The sequence below is a fragment of the Juglans microcarpa x Juglans regia genome, chromosome 7S, assembly GCF_004785595.1.
Source record: "Juglans microcarpa x Juglans regia isolate MS1-56 chromosome 7S, Jm3101_v1.0, whole genome shotgun sequence".
NCBI classification, from domain to species: domain Eukaryota; kingdom Viridiplantae; phylum Streptophyta; class Magnoliopsida; order Fagales; family Juglandaceae; genus Juglans; species Juglans microcarpa x Juglans regia.
Window position 1 is genome coordinate 1,283,409 of NC_054607.1, and position 19,983 is coordinate 1,303,391.

The following is a 19,983-nucleotide window of genomic DNA, read 5'->3' on the forward strand; positions in this document are numbered from 1 at the left end:
TATTTTAGTTATGAGGCCCCGTGGGCTATGAGGCAAAAATAAAGGAAGCTTGGATTAAGATGGTAGAAGGTGTTCCTTCAAATGCAATGATCAAGGAAAGGCTACTCAAGTGCAAACAAATCCTTCAAAAATGGAATGCTGAAAGCAACAAGAAAACCGTTGCTCACATTAAGAGAAACATGAAGAGAATTGCAAGCTTGCAGGAAGAAGGAAATGGAGATCACACAAGCACTGTCAAACAACTTCAAGAGGAAGTGGAGTTCCAAATAGCAGAAGAAGATTTAAGGTGGAAGCGGCGTGCAAAGCAGCATTGGTTGCTACCTGGTGATAGAAACACAAAATTCTACCATATGTATGCAAACCAAATAAGGACAACCAATTCAATCAATAAGATTGTGGATCCAAATTGAAATCTGATTACAAACCAAGATCAAATAGGTGATGTATTTATGGGTTTTTTCTGCATTATTTACTTCATCTAACCCATCTGCTATTGATAACTGTTTGTGTGGCATGAATACAAAAGTTATAGCTGACATGAACTCAAAGCTGCTGATGAATTTCTCTGATTTAGAAGTGAAAGAAGCAATCTTTCAAATGTCTCATCTTAGCTCACCTAGGCCAGATGGGTTCCCTGCCCAATTTTATAAAAAAAATTGAGATACCCTAGTGCTTAATCAAGGTGAAGCTTTGAAGAATGTCAATGATACATTTATCACCCTTATTCCTAAGACAAATGAGCCAAAGAATGTTGTTGATTATTGACCTATCAGTCTATGCAATGTCATTCATAAGATAATTGAAAAAGTTCTAGCAAACAGGCTAAATGTTGTTCTTCATGATATTATTTCACTTAATCAAAGTGCTTCTGTTCTAAGCAGGTTGATGATGGATAATATCTTGGTAGCATATAAAATACTCCATACTTTGAGCTCATGAGTGAAGGGACAATTAGGTTATATAGCTTTTAAACTTGATATGAGCAAGACCTGTGATCGCGTATAGTGGAGCTTTCTTGAAGCAGTCATGAGCAAACTTGGCTTTGATGAGAGGTGGATCTCACTTATCATGGAATGTATCACTTCTGTTTCTTACTCCATTCTGATTAATGGAGAGCCACAAAGATCCTTTACCTCTTCTAGAGGTCTCAGACTGGGAGATCCCCTTTCCCCATATCTATTTATCATTTGTGCAAAGGCACTAACTTCTCTCTTGAACCAAGTTGCAGCTAAAGGTAATATTTCCAATGTTCGAATTGGTAAATGCTCCATCAAGATTAATCATTTATTCTTTGCAGATGACAGTCTTTTATTCTGTAAAGAAAATTCCTTGGAATGGAGTCGAGTTATCCAGATCCTCGAGATCTATGAAAGAGCATCTGGTCAAATGTTGAATAAAAAGAAGACCTCAATTTTCTTCAGTATAAATACCCCAGCTGAAGTTCAAGATACTTTACTTAAGATAGCTGGGGTTAAATCAAGAGGCTCATATGGGAAGTACTTTGGACTTCCATCAGTGGTGGGGAGATCAAAAGTGGCTACATTCCATTCCCTTATTGACATGATTTGGGCTAGAATAACAAATTGGAAAACCAAATTCTTATCAGTTGTAGGAAAACAAATTCTATTCAAAGCTGTCCTCCAAGCCATACCAACATATACTATGAGGATTTTTTTACTTCCTCATTCAATTACTCAAAGGCTTAATAAACTTCTAAAAAAGTTCTAACGGGTTATAATGAAGATCATTCAAAGATTCAATGGGTCAAGTAGAATCAGATGGGACAATCAAAGGAAAGAGGAGGCTTGAGTTTTAGAGATTTCAGAAGCTTCAATGTGGCAATGCTATCAAAATAAAGTTGGTGCATTTTAAAGAATCCGGACTCTCTCCTAGCTCAGGTATTCAAGCATAAATTCTTCCATAAGGTTGATTTTCTAGATGTTAAGTTGGGACCTAGGCCTTCTTTTGCTTGGAGGAGTCTGCTTGCAGGACATCATCTTTTAAAGAATGGATTAGTGTGAAGAATTGACAATGGACAAGAAGTCGGGATTTGGGAAGATAAATGGCTCCATCGACCTCACTTTCATATGATCCAATCTCAAAGGTTGGCCAGTGGTGAGTACGAGTATGTGGCAGATCTTATAGATGTTGATTTGAAGGAATGGAAGGAAGATGGCTTTACAAATCTCTTTTCTCCCTCCGAAGTTGAAGTCATTAAGTTCATTGCAATTAGTCTTGGTGGTAGAGGAGATAAAATGGTATGACATTATACAACCAATGAAGTCTTTACAGTGGCAAGTGCATATCACCTACACAAAGATCTGGAGACTAAACATGGCTTAGTTTGGGTAGCCAAGATATCTCAACACTTTCCAAGTATTCTCGTACTATTGGAAATACTCCACATACCAAACGCAATGAACCATCTTCATACCAAAATCTTTCCAAAAATTACTATAATATTTATCACTATTATATATAAATAAAAATAAAAATCTATAATATTTATCACTATTAAATATAATTAAAAAATAAAATCACTATAATATTTATCACTATTATATATAAATAAAAAATAAAATCACTAAATATTTATCACTATTAAATATAAATAAAAAATAAAATTACTATAATATTTATCACTATTAAATATAAAAAATAAAATAAAATCACTATAATATTTATGACTATTAAATATAAATAAAAAATAAAATCACTATAATATTTATGACTATTATATATAAATAAAAATAAAATCACTATAATATTTATCACTGTTAAATATAAATAAAAAATAAAATCACTATAATATTTATCACTATTATATATAAATAAAAAATAAATATAAATAAAAAATGAAATCACTATAATATTTATTACTATTATATATAAAATAAAATAATATCACTATAATATTTATCACTATTAAATATAAATAAAAAATAAAATCACTATAATATTTATCACTATTAAATATAAATAAAAAATAAAATCACTATAATATTTATTACTATTATATATAAATAAAAAATAAATATAAATAAAAAATAAAATTACTATAATATTTATCACTATTAAATATAAATAAAAAATAAAATCACTATAATATTTATTACTATTATATATAAATAAAAAATAAATATAAATAAAAAATGAAATCACTATAATAAAATGCAATCACTATAATATTTATCACTATTAAATATAAATAAAAAATAAAATCACTATAATATTTATTACTATTATATATAAATAAAAAATAAATATAAATAAAAAATAAAATAACTATAATATTTATCACTATTATATATAAATAAAATCATCATTAAAAAAAAAATCGATCATTGATGGGACCCACACCTTTTTCAATTATCTATTCAAAAGTCAACAACTCAACATATTTCATACATCCAAACAACTCAAAATACTCTCAATGGGACCCACAAAACCACTTCAATCTCTACTCATAACTATTCACAAACATTCTCAACACTTTTCAGGTATTCTCACTACCCAAACCTAGCCTAAACATGTTGGGGAATCTTCAGGTGGGAGCTTGCACAGTGATATCTAGAAATCTATTTGGAACTTAAAAGTGCCTAATGTAGTGAAGATGTTTATTTGAAGAGCTTGTAGAGATGCTTTACCCACTTTTGCAAACCTGTGGAGAAGGAAGGTGATCCAAGAGGCTCCTATCTGTAAAAATCTCTCTGAAACTGTTGAGCATGTTCTATGAAATTGTGAAGCTGCTCGAGATGTTTGGAGCCAAGGTTGTCGAAGAATTTAGAAAATGAAAGGTACCAGTGATTCTTTCTTTGAGGTATGGAGCTTTTTATTAAAATATCTGAGTCAGGAAGAACTTGTTGAACCTGCTGTTATAGCTAGACTAATCTGGCTGAGAAGGAATAATGTGATAAATGGTCAAGACTTTTCTCATCGAAACTTTATTCACAATAAAGCTAAAGAGGAGAGGTATTTCTTCAAAGATGTGCATGAGAAGCAACTAGTTAAAGCATCAACTGAGACAAGTATGACATGTGTGGCAGAAACCTCCAGAGGGTATTTACAAAGTGAATTGGGATGCTGCCACGAGCAAAGCTGATGGAAAAATTGGAATAGGGGCTATCGTAAGGGATTCTAATGGCAATGTTATTGAAACACTTAGAGCTTCACGTGACCTGGCTACAAATCCTTTTACAGCAGAGGCATATGCACTCATGCTAGTGGTATTGTTCAGTTGAGACGTGGGAATTAAACAACTTATCATGGAAGGTGATGCTCTTTAGATGGTAAACAATCTTAGGGTGTGTGTAGATGTTGAAGTGAGTTGAGTTGTGATGATAAAATATTGTTAGAATATTATTTTTTAATATTATTATTATTTTAAAATTTAAAAAAATTGAATTATTTATTACATTTTGTATTGAGATTTGAAAAAGTTGTAATGATGAGTTGAGATGAGTTGATGTGAGTTTGGTAACCAAACGCACCCTAGTAAGCCTGCTACTGACTGGAGCCAAGGAGGTTTACTGATTGAAGGTGCAAAAAATATGCTCAATTCCTTTGCTATATGGTCTGCTTGCCACATTAAGAGAGAGGCTAATAGGGCTGCACATAACTTACCTAGAGATGCTCTTAAGTTGAATGAAGACTTGTATGATTTGGAAGAAATTCCTTCCTGCATTCAGTCCACTGTCTTAAATGACATGATGTAAGTCTTATTTGAGTAATAATATTACTATTTTTTTTAAAAAAAGAAAATTATAAAATTTAACTTCTAAAAAAATTATAAAATTTAAAATTAAAGAAATTGGCAAAATGAGTGTTACACGTAAAATTGTAAGTAAATGTAGCATTATTCTTATTAATTTATTTGATAAATTAGAGGACTCATTCCTAACTCATTCCTACAATTATTAATTGAGAATTCCAGTCACTAAAAGATTACACAAAAGTAATTTTACAAATTGACATAGTTTGATGTGGTTCATCAAATTATAAATTTGCTTTTATTGTTAAGTATATATAACAAATTTGATGAAATCACATCAGTTTGTGTGATTATTTTTATTTAATTACTTTGTGGATGTAGCACTCCTCTTATTATTATTATTATTATTTTGAAGCAATAGCTCTTATTAATTAATTTACCTCACTATTTATATTTTAGTAATTAAAAAATATAATATTGAAATGTGTGCAATTTGTATAGTGAGATGGGATGAAATAATTTTAAATGAAAGTTGAATAAAATATTGTTAGAATATTATTTTTTTAATATTATTATTATTTTGTGATTTGAAAAAGTTGAATTGTTTATTATATTTTGTATGAGAATTTGAAAAAAATTATAATGATGAGTTGAGATTATATGAGATGAGATGAAACACTTTCATGATCCAAATGGGGCCCGATCTAAATGGGGCTATAGCTCGTTTGGATAGTGAGATGAAATTAGATGATTTTAGATTAGTTGAATAAAATATTGTTAAAATATTATTTTTTTAATATTATTATTGTTTTAAGATTTGAAAAAATTAAATTATTTATTATATTTTATATGAAAATTTAAAATTTTTTTAATAATAATAGAATATGAGATGGGTTGAAAGTGTTTTGCATGTAAACTGGACGTAAATGTATATGTCTAATCTAAATTCTAAACCATTGGTAGTGGAAAATGGGGGCAATGTCAGTCTCGTAATTTACCGTCATCGTAGCCGTGACTATAAAGTCCCATTTTCTCGTTGAAACCCTTTTCTCCAGCCACTTTGGACATCTAGTTTTGGGGTTTTAGGGTTTTTGCATAGAATCCCAACTTTTCTCTATCTGTTTCCCAAAGCCAGCCATGACTGCTCAAACCCAGGAAGAGCTCCTCGCTGGCCATCTCGAGCAGCAAAAGATCGATGTATCTCTCTCCCTCTCTCTATGCGTGCGTGTGCGTGTGTATATATATATATATATCAGTAATACGCTAGATCCAAGTTTTATAATTCTGCATCATTTGGGACACTGGAAATGATTTTCTTTTAACTGCGAGTTGGTGTTTTAGACAGCTATACGTGCGTCGGATCGTAATGATTTCGTTACCCAACTGTTTGCTTTCCCAGAATCTGATTGAACTTCGGTCGGGAAATTGAAATGAATTTATTATATTCGGGCATTGAGTGAGAAGTACACGTAAGTGAGTTTTAGCATGTTAGACTGAATTGATGACTTGGGAAGCTACAGTGATGGCAATGCGATGGTTGTAATGTGATACTGGTTCTGTTAAATAGATGGTTATCAAATAGGAGATGTATGCGGAATATAGTTCAAGAGTGTAAAGTAAAAACGATAGTCATAATGGTGTGTGAAGGATAAAGAGGTATATATACACTTATCAAAAGAAGTATATATGGCAATATGCTAATGTATATAGGGGTGGGTGTTCCGGGAATATGCAAGGATTTATGGAAGAAAAATCTGTAGTTGATTGGATTACAAGTGTTTTTTTATTATTTGGAAGAGTTTGGTAGTGTAAATGGGGATCTCTTGGAATATTCTTTAGAATAGACAGACCCAAAATATGCTATTACGCTCTTGGCAACCTCTTGATTGAAGTTGTATAGGAAAATAATTTTCAAAGGTCAATCGTATTTTCTGGTTATCATTGCATTCTTCTTTATTATCCCCATGCATGAACGTGCCTTTGCATATTTTTTTTTTCCTGTTTACTTTAGTGAAGCCATAGTGGAGAAAAGTAGTTTGCCTTTTTTTAATGGCACAGCAATTAGGAACTCAACAAAATAACAGACTAAATGTTCATCATATTTGCACGAGTGATTTTAGATGCTTTGAAACTAATTGCTGGTAATGCTGTATTTTAAATGTGTTACTCATTCTCTTGTCATTGTTTGCTTACCAATACAAACTACTGGCTGTAAGATTTTAATTGTTCTTTCTATTTGGGTAGCCTGATGAGCCTGTAGTTGAAGATGAAGATGACGATGACGAAGATGATGACGATGATGATGACAAGGATGACGATGAAGCTGAGGGTAAGTTCATTTTGAAGGATGTTTTGTTTCTGTGTTTCCTCATCTGTTAACAAAAAACTGTCCTGATGAAATGAAATGAAAGAAACTTTGTTTGATAAAAAAGTGAATGTATGAAGTTATGTATTTGCGTCCGAATTTAAGCTTGTTCAAAATATACTAAATGTGCAATAATGATTAAAACAAAAGATGATATTAACTTCATTTATTTAATTATATAATATATTGGTTTTTCTTTTTTTTTTTTGATATTATCAGGACAACATGACGGAGATGCCAGTGGTAGGTCAAAGCAAAGCAGAAGTGAAAAGAAAAGCAGGAAAGCAATGTTGAAACTTGGCATGAAACCTATCCTGGGTGTTAGCCGGGTCACTGTCAAAAAGAGCAAGAACGTTGGTGCCTCTTCGACTATGATTTCCATTTATTGTCTATAGTGTGTTTTTGGTCTAACATATACTGCCGCTTGAATCAGATATTGTTTGTCATCTCAAAACCAGATGTTTTCAAGAGTCCAACTTCAGACACGTATGTAATCTTTGGGGAGGCGAAGATCGAGGATTTGAGCTCTCAACTGCAGAGTCAGGCTGCAGAGCAGTTTAAGGCTCCTGATCTCAGCCATGTGATTTCCAAACCCGAGTCTTCAGCTGTGGCACAAGATGATGAAGAAGTAGATGACACTGGGGTTGAACCAAAGGACATTGAGCTGGTGATGACACAAGCAGGAGTCTCTAGGCCAAAGGCTGTGAAAGCATTGAAGGCTGCCAATGGGGACATAGTTTCAGCCATCATGGACCTTACCAACTAAGAGAAGCTTTTAATTTTGTTTTATGTTTCATAAATTAGCAGTTCTTATGTGGTTTCTTGATCATGTGAGCTTTATGAAGGTGGATCTTTTTTTTCCTTTCTTTTTCTTTTTTCAATATTACTGAATTTTTATTTTTCTTTGTTCTTTCTGTTGTACTAGTAACGAACCGAGAAATGCATTGAGTGATGTTTCTCTATACATGCCCGTCTTCAAGTTTGGGGATTTTGCTGATTATATGAGTTCACATGAATTCAAAAAATGTTTTATATCTTACAAGGAAAGATACATCAACCTTTACCAGACTCTGTAATTTCAGTTTGAAGGTGTTAATTACGAGCCCAATTGTCAAGGCATTATAAGTTTTCCCTAAAAAATCTACTGTTTCCTGTATCACGCCATGTTAGGCTTGATGGTACATAGCCCCAAATCAACTAAAAGATTGTGCAGAAATCTCTCTCGTCGAGAAATTGACTAAAAGCTTGTGCAGAATTCAAGTGAAGGGAATGAGGACTGAGTGAAAACGCAATGATCCTGAACAGGTTGCGTTGATTTGCATAAAGACGTAATGAATTCACATAAAAGAAACAAGAAAAAGGACGCAAAGGAGGAACAAAATAATTATATCGAGCAAGAAGGAAGCTTGATACATGCAGCGTCCAGCGGATATCCGCATTTTTTTCTCTAGTAGAAGCTATCTTTTATTTTATTTTTCTTTTCTTTTCGTTTTTGCAGAAGAGCGCGGCACCCCAATTTCATTCATATGCCTCCAGTCAGAACAATCTAAGACGCCAGTTTGAATTATGTTGATGCTCTTTGAAAACGTAAGCAACTGCTAAGCTGAGTATGAAAAAGTGATGGGAGGTTGCGGCGCCAGTATAAGTGAAGGCTCCAACCAGAAGCAGCGAAGACTTAAAGATGTCACATGATGACTTGCTGGCTGTAGTCTGAACCATTAAGCTTTGCCCAGCATTGAGGCTTGTAGCTGAGAGATAGACGCATGCAACAAGTTGGGCTTCAGCATCCAAGAAGCAAACTGAGAGCCTGAGAGCTGTTGACAGCTTCTGGGGGATAAAGCTTTTGCTATATCACAATCCAACTATATCCTGTGTCTTTTGAAACACCTCTTCTGATCATCCCCCTCCTCACCTTTGCAGCATCTTCCCAACTGCCCCCTTCAGAATAAACCTTCGCTAACAGTACATAAGCCGCATCATTCTCAGGCACCATCTTGAGTAATTTCTCAGCTGCCCATTGTCCTATCTCTCTGTTCCCATGTATCCTACAACCACTAAGCAAGGATCTCCAAATAGCCGGCCAGGGAGGAAAAGGCATCACTTCTATTATACTTTTAGCAACATCAAGATATCCATTTCGTGACAACATATCAACTAAGCAACCATAGTTATGAGGAGATGGTTCCATCTCATAATGTAAGTTAATCGATTCAAACAAAAGACAGCCTTGATCAACAAGACCCATATGACTACAAGCTGATATAACTGCCACAAATGTGGCTTGGCTGGGCTGTAGATTGGCCAACTTCATTTTCTTAAAGATTTCCAGGGCTTCCACAATAAGACCATGATTGGCATAAGCCATGATCATAGTATTATAAATAATCCCGTCATCGGATACAAATGACTGATTGAAAGCCATCCTTGAGCTTGCAATGTCCCCGCATTTTGCATAAGCATCTATAAGTGCACTAGAAACAAACACATCTTTGTCAAATGCCATTTTTATAACATGTGGATGGACAGACTTAGTTTGGTTATAAGCAGCAACATCAGCATAGCTATTCAAAATGCTACCAAAAATCTGCTCATCAGGCTTCTCGCCTGTTTTTATTAGAGAGTTGAATAACCTGATAGCTTCATAATTATGACCTTGATGTACCAAGGCAGATATCATGACCCCCCAAGTTGCCAAATCAAGTCTGTCAAGCCCATTAAGAAATTCAAAGGAATCATCAAGTAGGCCAAATGTAATATAAGCTTTAATTAATGAACTGCGGACATAACCATGAGAAGAGAACCCGGACTTAACAATAGCACCATGAATTTCTATCCCCATCTGTTGATTTCCACATTTGCAAGAAGCCTCCAAAATGCTGGAGAAGGTGCATTCATCTGCTTTTACTCCCAACTCCCATAAATTACAGAAAACCTTTAGGGCTTCCATGTATCTACTTGCTACATTATATCCCGAAATCAACTCGTTCCAAGAAATAACGTTTCTGAGGACTATGCTGTCAAACACTAAACGTGCCATCTCCATTGCCCCACATCTAGAGAACATGTTGATTGCAGAGCTTGTGATATTATCGTCATAAAAAAACCCAAGACGTAGGGCAAGTGAAAAAAATTGAATCCCAAGATTGAGATTCATTAGCTCCCCACACTTTCTAAACAGTACTGTGAATGTGATATGGCTGGGCTTCATTCCCGTCAGCATGAACTCGTAAAATAATATTGCAATTTCTCTTGCATCCCCTTCCAGAGTGAAGCCGCCAAATACAGTATTCCATGATATGACGTCTTTGTTTTGCATGCCATTGAAAACTTTTAGAGCTGAATCATTTTTATCATTCTTGAAATACATATCCATGAGAGCATTCGCCACTGACGAGCTAAATAGCATCTCACTCCTGATGATCAATCCATGAAGTTGTTTACCATATTCCAGATTTCTCATAATCAAGCACCCTTTAAAAGCATTAACCCAGGTGAACTGATCCATTCTTACTCCCATACATTGCATTGAAGATACAATCTTCAAGGCCTCAGAACCATGGCCGCATTGTGCATAACCCCCAATCATAGCATTCCAACAACCAACATCAAGATTGTCCATACGCTCAAATACCCTCTCAGAAGATTCAATATCCCCCAACTTAGCATACATATTTAAAATAGAACTAGCAACGAAGTTGTTCTGCTCCATTCCAATTTTCAAAACAAAACAATGAATACAGAAACCAAACTCATAAGCTCCCACGATGGTGCATGCTTTCATAACACTGCCGAAAGTGAACTCGTTCGGTCTAAACCCACTTCTCACCATGTCCAAATAAACCTCCAAACCCAAATCAAATTCAAAATTTTGAATGGCACCTGAGATAATCAAAGTCCAAGAAACAATATTTCTTTCTAACATTTCAGCAAACAAATTGAGCCCATAACTCAATACCCCAAGTTTTGAATACATTTTGATCAGATTATTCAGCGAAAAGAGGTCATTAGTGAGCCCTAACTTGATGACATGTCCATGGATTTGGGTACCCAGAAAATATGAATTCGATCTCTCGGAGAGGGAAAGAGCAGTGGCAATTGCAGTTGGGTCTTTCCCCATCAATATATCAGGGTATGAAGAGAGAGATTTGGAACTGTAGTAGCGTCGGTGTTGATGTTTAAAGATTGTTTGGAACTGGTAATGTTTGTTTAAAAAGATAGAATAAATTTTCAGTTTTGAAGCACTAAGAGGAAGTCTTAGGATTATCATGAGTCATTCCACGCATAAACTGAGCCGCCTGTTGGGGCGTTGCTCACCTCCAGTTCGAATCCTCCCGTTTCCCCCAGTTCAAGGCGCGGTCACTTCCTCTCATCCACATCCCTTTACGCGCTCTCTCCTTTCAAGACACAAACGTAAAAGAAGTGTTTTTGTTTGTCAGAAGGAAAATATAGATCTGCGATTTTTTTCCAACCAAAGACATCTATCTGTGGAGTTGAATTTCATGCGGGAGTTTTTCTTTCTTTCCTTTTTTTTTTTAGATAAATATTCATTAATAAACTATCCTTAATACATAAAAGGATTTATTTGCAGAGATAAATCATTTTATTTCATCTAATTATTATAATTTTCTTAAATTTTTACACAAAATATAATAAATAATTTAATTTTTTTAAATTCAAAAATAATATTAATATTAAAAAATAATATTCTAATAATATTTTATTCAACTTATCTAAGATCATTTCATCTCATCTTACTATCTAAACAAGCCCAAAGTCTAAAGATTTATATACATGCAAAATTGCAAATAAACTTAAACTAGATAGGTGGATTTTTTCACTGTAAAAATTCAAAAGACACTGTAGAATTTTGATCAAGTATATGCTTTCATATATGTTATTGGATGTTATTTATTGTGCAATAAAATACACATCAATTTTGAGAATGTTGTTTTTTTATTGCTTGCCACTTGCCAGCTCTGAAAGCTTTGTAGCAATTAATGCAACGTACATCTCGGATCTTCTACTATAAATAAGCACGACACTATTGTGGAAGCATGATTAATAACATTGTGATTAGGGCTCGTTTATTTTCAGAGATGAGATGAGATTAAAGTTAAAAAGTTGAATAAAATATTGTTAGAATATATTTTTTAATATTATTTTTGTTTTGGGATTTAAAAAAGTTGAATTGTTTATTTTATTTTGTGTGGAGATTTAGAAAAGTTGTAATGATGAAGTGAGATGAAATGAGATGTTTCTTGAAAACAAACAAGGCTACTTTTAAATGGTTAGAAACAATCAACCACCAAAATATATTTCACAATTTGCATTCATATAGGTTACAAGACTCCCACTTAAAGAAGTAAATACCTAGACAACCAATTTTATAACCATACAACATTAATTTTCCAAATAAGAAACCTAGACATTCTTAAAAAGAAAAGAAAATGGAAAAAACTTATTAATAGAAAAGAAATTCTATTTGCAGTCTCCACTTGGGGACTGTATGTATATGCATTTTATTAAATGAGACAAAACATCATTTTAGTTGAGATATTTTTATAATTTTAAAACATTTTAAAGATAAAATTGTCTAGACTTGGATTACAATCTCCAAATGGGAACTGTACGTAACATTGAGTAATACTATATACAATCGTGGAGTGCGCAAATGTCGTATATCCACTTTGAAAAAAAAAGTGGGGTCCACTATTAAAAATTTATTTATTTTCATATGAATCCCGTATTTATTCATTTTTTTCAAAGTGATTGCATGACGTTTGCACACTCACGACTGCAACTATCATTTATCTATAATTAATTTTGTAATTATATTTTAAATAGGAGCTGTTAAGTAAAGAGTTACTCTATTATCAAGTTCGTGTGTAGAGCACAACACTTACATCACTTAAATGATAATATTTGATTTGTAAGATTCAAATTTTGAAATTTCTCTATCAAATTAAATTATAATCACTTTATTAGATGTCTTACTCATATTGACTTACAAGCAAAAATTCACGTGTAAAAGCTGCACTTTCCTCTTACTCTTTCCATCCTTGGAATCTTAGTGTATAAACCTTATCCCTTTAAATTTTGAGTTCTGCTACCTACAATCACTTTTGTATATTCTTTACGCACTCCACTAATGTGATTGATCAAAGCAGTTATTTTATATTAAAAAAAGTTGACACAGCTAATCACATCAATGAAGTGTGCAAAAAGTACACAAAAGTTACAATTGTCGTTAAATTTTGTTCAGATGAAAAAATTTTAAAATAAAAAATTGTAATGGGCTTGCGTGAATGTCTACGGTGGGCCTTCCGTTTAACATAAGCTAGCCCATTCAACACTAATGAGCTCTAGAAAAGAGACCGAGTCCAACCCACATTGTCCCAAATGATAGAAGAAAATAAAAAAGAAGATGTTGGGGGGCATATTGTAATATAAGAAAAGTTGATGAATTCATGGGAAATATCACTTCAGAACGTATGTGAAGTGGCGCACCAAGCGACCATAAATCTGCTATTTTCAAGGCGATCTGGATATCTTGCACCGAAGAAACTAGAAAGAAAGAAAAAAGCAGAAGACCGAAGAAGAAGAGAACCGCGACGTCGTTTAGGGCATCGATTGCTAGAGCTTCAGGTACAAAGCACGGGTCTCTCTATCTCTCGCTCTGCTTCGTTTCCTAACTTTTGTTTTTCCTTGCTAAATTCCTTATCCTAAGCTCTCCTCCCCCAAAAGAAGCTCTAGCAGAAAGTAAATTGTATGCTTCTATGGATGTATGCATATATTTAATGATTAGTTATTTGTAGATTATGGGTAGATTTATTGAGAATAAACGAAAGACACTTCTTTTTAAGGGTTGAATTTGCCTAATTGCTGTTATTTTATAATTGAATTTTAAATTAACATGGAAGAGCTGAAGCCGTGTCTTGTTAATGAGGGTTTCTCCATGTTCTGAATAAATTTGATGGCATGACACTAGAATTTTAATGCGTGTGCTTCATTTTTGGCTTTGGGTGAGCCCAGAACGGGAATGGAATATCTCCGTTCAGGTCCGTTCGGTGTGTGCATAACTTTCCAATCAGGAAAAAGGGAAATGGAATCTAGTATTTTGACGTTGATGTTGCGTTGGTTGCAATTTAGAAATTTTCAATCTTGAGCTTAGATTGTCGTGGTAAGACTGGGCGTTACGAGTGAATGAATGAATTTGATAAAAATAAAAATAAATTAAAATAACTGGAATTGATGCTTCGATATTGGATTAGTTGCAATTGAGCAATTTTCAATCAAGACCTTACATTGCTTTGGTATAAGTGGGTGTGAATGAATTGCATATCTTTACTGGGTGGAAGAGAGGTAATCTTCTGGGGATAGTAACAAGATGCAATGTGTAATATGATGTATTAAGCTAGAAGTCGGTTTTTGTTGTATGTATATGTAAAAGAACTCTTTTGAGGCCCACTATGGATCTTTGTGCTGTGATAAGTATGTTTTCGTTTAGGAAAAATATTATCTAAAGATGTGTATGTGTGTGTAATGCATTATGTTTCTGATACAGGGTATCGACCAGGATGACACCTGTTTGCCCTTTTGTCAAAGCTGCTCGTCCGGACGAGATCACTACGAAAAAACTGGGAGAAAATACAAATAAACATCAGCCTGAGAGTGAGAGCAAGACAAAGAAGGATTCCAGTCACCCTGCCACTGCTTCTCCAAAGTGCCCCTTTGGATATGATTCTCAAGCGAATGAAAGCAAGGCAAAGAAGGATTCCAGTGATGCTGTCAATGCTTCTCCAAAGTGCCCCTTTGGATATGATTCTCAAACGAATGAAAACAAGGCAAAGAAGGATTCCAGTGAGACTGCCACTGCTTCTCCAAAGTGCCCATTTGGATATGACTCCCAAACGTTTAAGCTAGGCCCCCTCAGTTGTATGATTTGCCAAGCACTTCTTTTTGAAAGTAGCAAGTGTGTGCCTTGTTCACATGTTTATTGCAAGTAAGCTAAGTATGGTAGTTCCTGGTTTAGGTTTCTTTCTCGCTATTGATTTTTTATGTCAAAATCCTTTTCTTTTTTTGTTCTGATATCTGTAATACTTTACTTGAAATCAGAGCATGTATATCACGCTTTAAGGACTGTCCACTGTGTGGAGCTGATATTGAGAAAATAGAAGCAGATTCAACTCTTCAGGGTATGGTTGACCGATTCATTGAAGGTCATGCCAGGATCAAAAGGTCTCATGCTGATGCAGACAAAGAAGAAGTAGTGGGTGAGAAAAAACCAGTCATATATGAAGACGTGTCTTTGGAGAGAGGGGCTTTCTTGGTGCAACAAGCCATGAGGGTGTGTTTTGCTTAAATTCTGTTACTGAGTTTCCCTTTATTTTTTATTTTTAAGTAAGAAGATTTTATTAATAAGTGCAATGGTGCAACCCCCATACACAAGTAGTATACATAAGAGACACCTAGCTAGAGTACTCATTACTTGGGGTGGTGTTATCATTTCATTCAATCAAGGGGAACGCTTGCTTCAAATTTGAGCATACTTGGAAACTTCTTCTTTCTTTTTAATATTTTTCTGCACCCGAGTCAATAGTCTTTGAAGTTTGGTCTGAATGGCATGTCTACCCTCCATGAACAAGGGCTCAAGTGTGAGGTAACGTGACAGTCAGTTATAAGTTTGTGAGCTGTGATTACATGATTTCTTTCTTCCGTCAGCCATATTTGAAGTGGGTTCTTTCTCGTTCTAATAATTAATTAATTTCTAAATTCAAGGACATATCACTAAATTACATAACAGCAGGGACAGATGACTCTAACAATTTGTGCTACAGAATTAGTATTTTTCCTTCTGCTTGGCTATGTTCTATTTGTTGTCTTGCCTTTTCCTGCGTTACTTATGTTACAATAGGCTCATGACTTTCCTTTTGTAGGCATTTCGAGCCCAGAATGTAGAAAGTGCCAAATCAAGACTCAGTCTGTGTGCAGATGACATCCGAGAACAGTTAGAAAGAATGGGCGACACACCAGAGCTCTGTTCACAGCTTGGAGCAGTTCTGGGTATGCTTGGTGACTGCTGGTTTGTCCTCGTTCTATACCTTCTTGTTTTTAATTTTACATGTGTTCTTTTTGCTGGTATGCATTTACATAGCTATCAAGGTGGTGTTTGTCAGCACTTAACCTGTGTGCCTGCAGCTTGTTAAAGTGGTTGAGAAAATGATTATGAGGTGTGTATGACTTGGGTGATATTTTCAATAATTTCCCCACAGGTGGGCAAGTAGCTTAGGAACTGACATACATACGTCAGATGTGGTAAATCACTGTCCTTTCCTGCCTGGCTGGGGATTGGAAAGTTCCCGTCTGTCCTATGTTCAGAACTGAAACCAAATTTGATATGCAACTTTGTGAAGCTGTCTTATTGTTGACACACTTCCTCATAGCTTGAGCTAGCTTTTGGTTTTTAATAAATTGGAACCAAGTTGTTTGTCAGATCCTTGATTTTTAAGTCTCTCTCTCTCTCTCTGTTATTATTATTTTTATTTATATCTGAATTGATTCGTGTCTTGGTGACTCCCATTTCTTATTTTCTTTTGTTCTGCTTCTGCACATGCAAGCTCCATATCTATTTGAACTCATCATATTTATTGCAGTCGAGCACTGGGAGATGCTGGTTCTGCAGTGGCTTATTTTGAAGAGAGTGTTGAATTTCTTTCAAAATTGCCAATGGATGATCTGGAGGTATAGGATCTCAAGCTTTATTGTGCAATATCACAACATATTTTTCATCTTACCATGCTTGCATCAACTGCTCTTGAACTTATCTGTAATTTTTCTCTCCACAGATTACGCATACACTTTCTGTTTCACTTAATAAAATTGGAGATCTGAAATATTATGATGGAAACCTACAAGCTGCACGGTCTTACTATTACCGGTCTTTAAATGTCCGTCGTGATGCCATCAAGCATCATGTTCCATCCCAGGTCAGGAGCTGATATTCACCTATTTCAATTTGGGGTTACTGGTCATCTATTTATTTGCTCTGGATCAGTAGGTTCATCAGATCATAAGTGTCAGATTTGAAATGCGTCCATATATGGTTAAATTATTTGAAAGACTAGTTGGCACACATCGTAGGTGTGTTTAATCAATTGATTTGGCTGAAATCAAACACCCAAGGGGGTAAATTGACATTGTAGCAATATTATGTTTAGTAAGATTTTCGCATATAATCATCGAACAAGAATATTGATCTATAGTGATGCTCGGGAATCAAAAGAGTAACTAATCTGATGAGTGTTTATTTATTGCAGAAGTTCTTAAAATTTGACCGCAATATTTGGCCTGCTGATGTGGAAAACTAATCTGATCGAGTCCTTTGACTTGAACAAGTTCTCTTTTGAGTTTGATCTCTATGGAGAGGCTTGCATATCTAATTTATCAGTCTTGAAAGAATATACTTGCAATTAATTTCACACGGCGTATAATTGTTTACCTACTATTGCATGATGCATCCAATATTATCAGTCTACAAGGTGGATATAACTTACCGTCCATGAAAAAAAGGTGGATATAACTTACCTCATATAAACTTCCCTAGGTTGCAGGAGCAGGATGGTTTGCTCCTCAGACGTTCAGATTAGATTTGGAGATTGTTTATGGAACAGAAGATGCATGCAACCGTTGCCATCTTAATAGATTTTGATTTGACCTTGAAAAATATAAGGTTCTACACTTCTGAGGAACGACCCAAAAAATTAATATAAAAAACAATCTTGTTTGAGGAACAGTAAAGGAATAGGTTATACAAATTCTAGAAAACTACAGCCAATAAAAGACTGACGATTTGTTGATTTGGTTTTCCCATTGTATGTTGTGTTCATGCTGACCTCAACTTTGCAGATTTGGTGGTTGGTTAATTTCGTTTTTCGTTTTCCTTGGGTTATATAAACCTTTTAAGATATATGCATGCACATACCAGTGGGTGCAATTTTCCAGTGATACCCCACTGTTGAAAGTATTGTCTTTAGTTAAAACATTGCAGTTTTTGACGTTTGATTCATGCAATTTTGAAAATTGTTGTTTGTAAAACTACAGATTCTAGACGTTGCTGTTTCTCTCGCAAAAGTTGCAGATGTGGATAGGAGTCTAGGGAATGAGGAGGTGGCGGTTAATGGATTTCAAGAAGCCATAACATTGTTGGAAACTTTGAAATTGAAATCTGAAGATGCTGGTCTTGAGCAACGGGTAAGGGTCCCCTGCTTTGACCGAGTGATATGCAGTCTGGATCCCGAAAAAGTTACTCTAACATACGGTTTGTTTCAACTTGCAGCGCCTTTCAGTGCTTGAGTTCCTTAAAAAGCAAGTTGCAGAGAAACAACTTGAGACAACTCTCTGAGGCTGCGTGTCCCCTCAAAAAGAACCTGGAGAAAAGCATATAAGGGTATGTTTGGACTAAATAAGCTCGGTTTGGTAGAGCGTAAAGTGGAAGGTGATGCTGCCTCCTTTACCAGATATTACTCTTTCCAGTTAGTGTTATAATCTGCATTGCAAACGCCTGTGCTCTGAGTAAAGTGGTTTGTTTCTTCATCCATTCCTTATTGCCACTGAAGTTGTTCCTGCCGGTCTTCGCTCCCTCATCTCCGGATCCTCGATGACTCGGCAAATGACAATTTACATCCTTTTCATTTCTTTGGTGCATGGGGATCTTTCCTGAGGCTGTAAGTGGGTGGGTTGTAAGCTTTTGTATTCAGTTCGTTCTAATAAACTCAAACTAGATGTATATAGTGACTTTTTTTCGAATTTGGAAGTGCTGTACCATATGGAAAGCACATTTTATGAGTATCAAATGTCAAACTAATAGCTTTGCAATACTTTTTTTTCTTCTAGAGCAAGTAAAAATTTCATAAAAGTAAGTTCATAAATTAATGTGATTTGATGTGGTACGTTAAATTGTAAAGTTATTTCTATTGTAATGTAAATCTACTATATCATATGAAATCACGTCAGTTTATGAATTTATTTTTTGTGAAATCTCTGTATTATTCTAATACTTCTCTTATTTAATCCAGCAATTTCAAATTCACCCAAAAAATAAGTAAATCCTTTGATTAATTGCTAGATAAATTCCAAATCTGGATTGGTTGGTTGTTGGTTTATTTTGGATTGAAAATCTTTTGAATTTATCTATAATTTTTTTTTATTACCTTTGATAACATACTTTTGGTAAAGGGAACAAAATCATATCTCCCCAAAAACGAATAGATCAAAAAATATATATAATAGAATGATTTACATATCAAATTTTTTGCCTCGATTTTAAAATCTAAAGCAGAAAGAGATAAAAAAAATTATGCTGTATTAACTATTAGAGTGACTATTTTTCAAGCAATATTAAATAAATAAATACTATAAATTTTTCTTCATGTATTTATCTCTTACTTTAAATTATTAAATGACACATTAATTGGTGACGTGGCAGGTTTTTTTGTAGATTTCATTTTAGTGATTAATAGAATAAATAATCTAAATGTGATGGATGCATCGTCATGCGTGATTGGGACATCACATAAACTCTTTAATATTATATATTAAATATTATACGTATAAAGAATGGCTCTCCCAATTAAAATTTAAAGTAGAAGAAAAAAAAAACAAATTATGTAGTATTAACAATGAGAGCGAATTTTTCAAGTAATATTAAATATTGAATAAATACTATAAACTTTTTTTTTTCATGTATTTATCTCACTTTAAATTATTAGGTACATTTTCGTGACGTGACATGTTTCCAGTGGATTTTATTTAAGTGACTCATAAAAAAATATTTAAAATGTGATTTATCATCACGTTTGATTGGGAAGTCAGGTAAACTCTTTAATGTTATATATTAAACATGGGAAGT

General features: G+C 34.2%; 3 protein-coding genes across 3 annotated transcripts; 2 read left to right on the forward strand and 1 right to left on the reverse strand.

The window, feature by feature from the left end:
• The first annotated feature begins 5,744 nt into the window (after positions 1-5,744).
• Positions 5,745-8,040, forward strand: LOC121241319 (nascent polypeptide-associated complex subunit alpha-like protein 1). The gene is made up of 4 exons (XM_041139045.1): positions 5,745-5,908; positions 6,956-7,040; positions 7,296-7,429; positions 7,510-8,040. Exons 1-4 carry the CDS (start codon positions 5,849-5,851, stop codon positions 7,840-7,842), a joined length of 612 nt encoding a protein of 203 aa, XP_040994979.1. The 5' UTR covers positions 5,745-5,848; the 3' UTR covers positions 7,843-8,040.
• Positions 8,041-8,353: 313 nt separating this feature from the next.
• On the reverse strand, positions 8,354-11,598 carry LOC121241318 (pentatricopeptide repeat-containing protein At3g09040, mitochondrial-like). The gene has a single exon (XM_041139043.1). The coding sequence runs from the start codon at positions 11,341-11,343 to the stop codon at positions 8,923-8,925; it is 2,421 nt and encodes an 806-aa protein (XP_040994977.1). The 5' UTR covers positions 11,344-11,598; the 3' UTR covers positions 8,354-8,922.
• Positions 11,599-13,524: 1,926 nt separating this feature from the next.
• LOC121241140 (protein NCA1) lies at positions 13,525-18,952 on the forward strand. The gene is made up of 8 exons (XM_041138785.1): positions 13,525-13,721; positions 14,641-15,078; positions 15,192-15,423; positions 16,013-16,158; positions 16,730-16,817; positions 16,922-17,062; positions 18,177-18,326; positions 18,412-18,952. Exons 2-8 carry the CDS (start codon positions 14,654-14,656, stop codon positions 18,475-18,477), a joined length of 1,248 nt encoding a protein of 415 aa, XP_040994719.1. The 5' UTR covers positions 13,525-13,721; positions 14,641-14,653; the 3' UTR covers positions 18,478-18,952.
• The last annotated feature ends 1,031 nt before the right edge of the window (positions 18,953-19,983 follow it).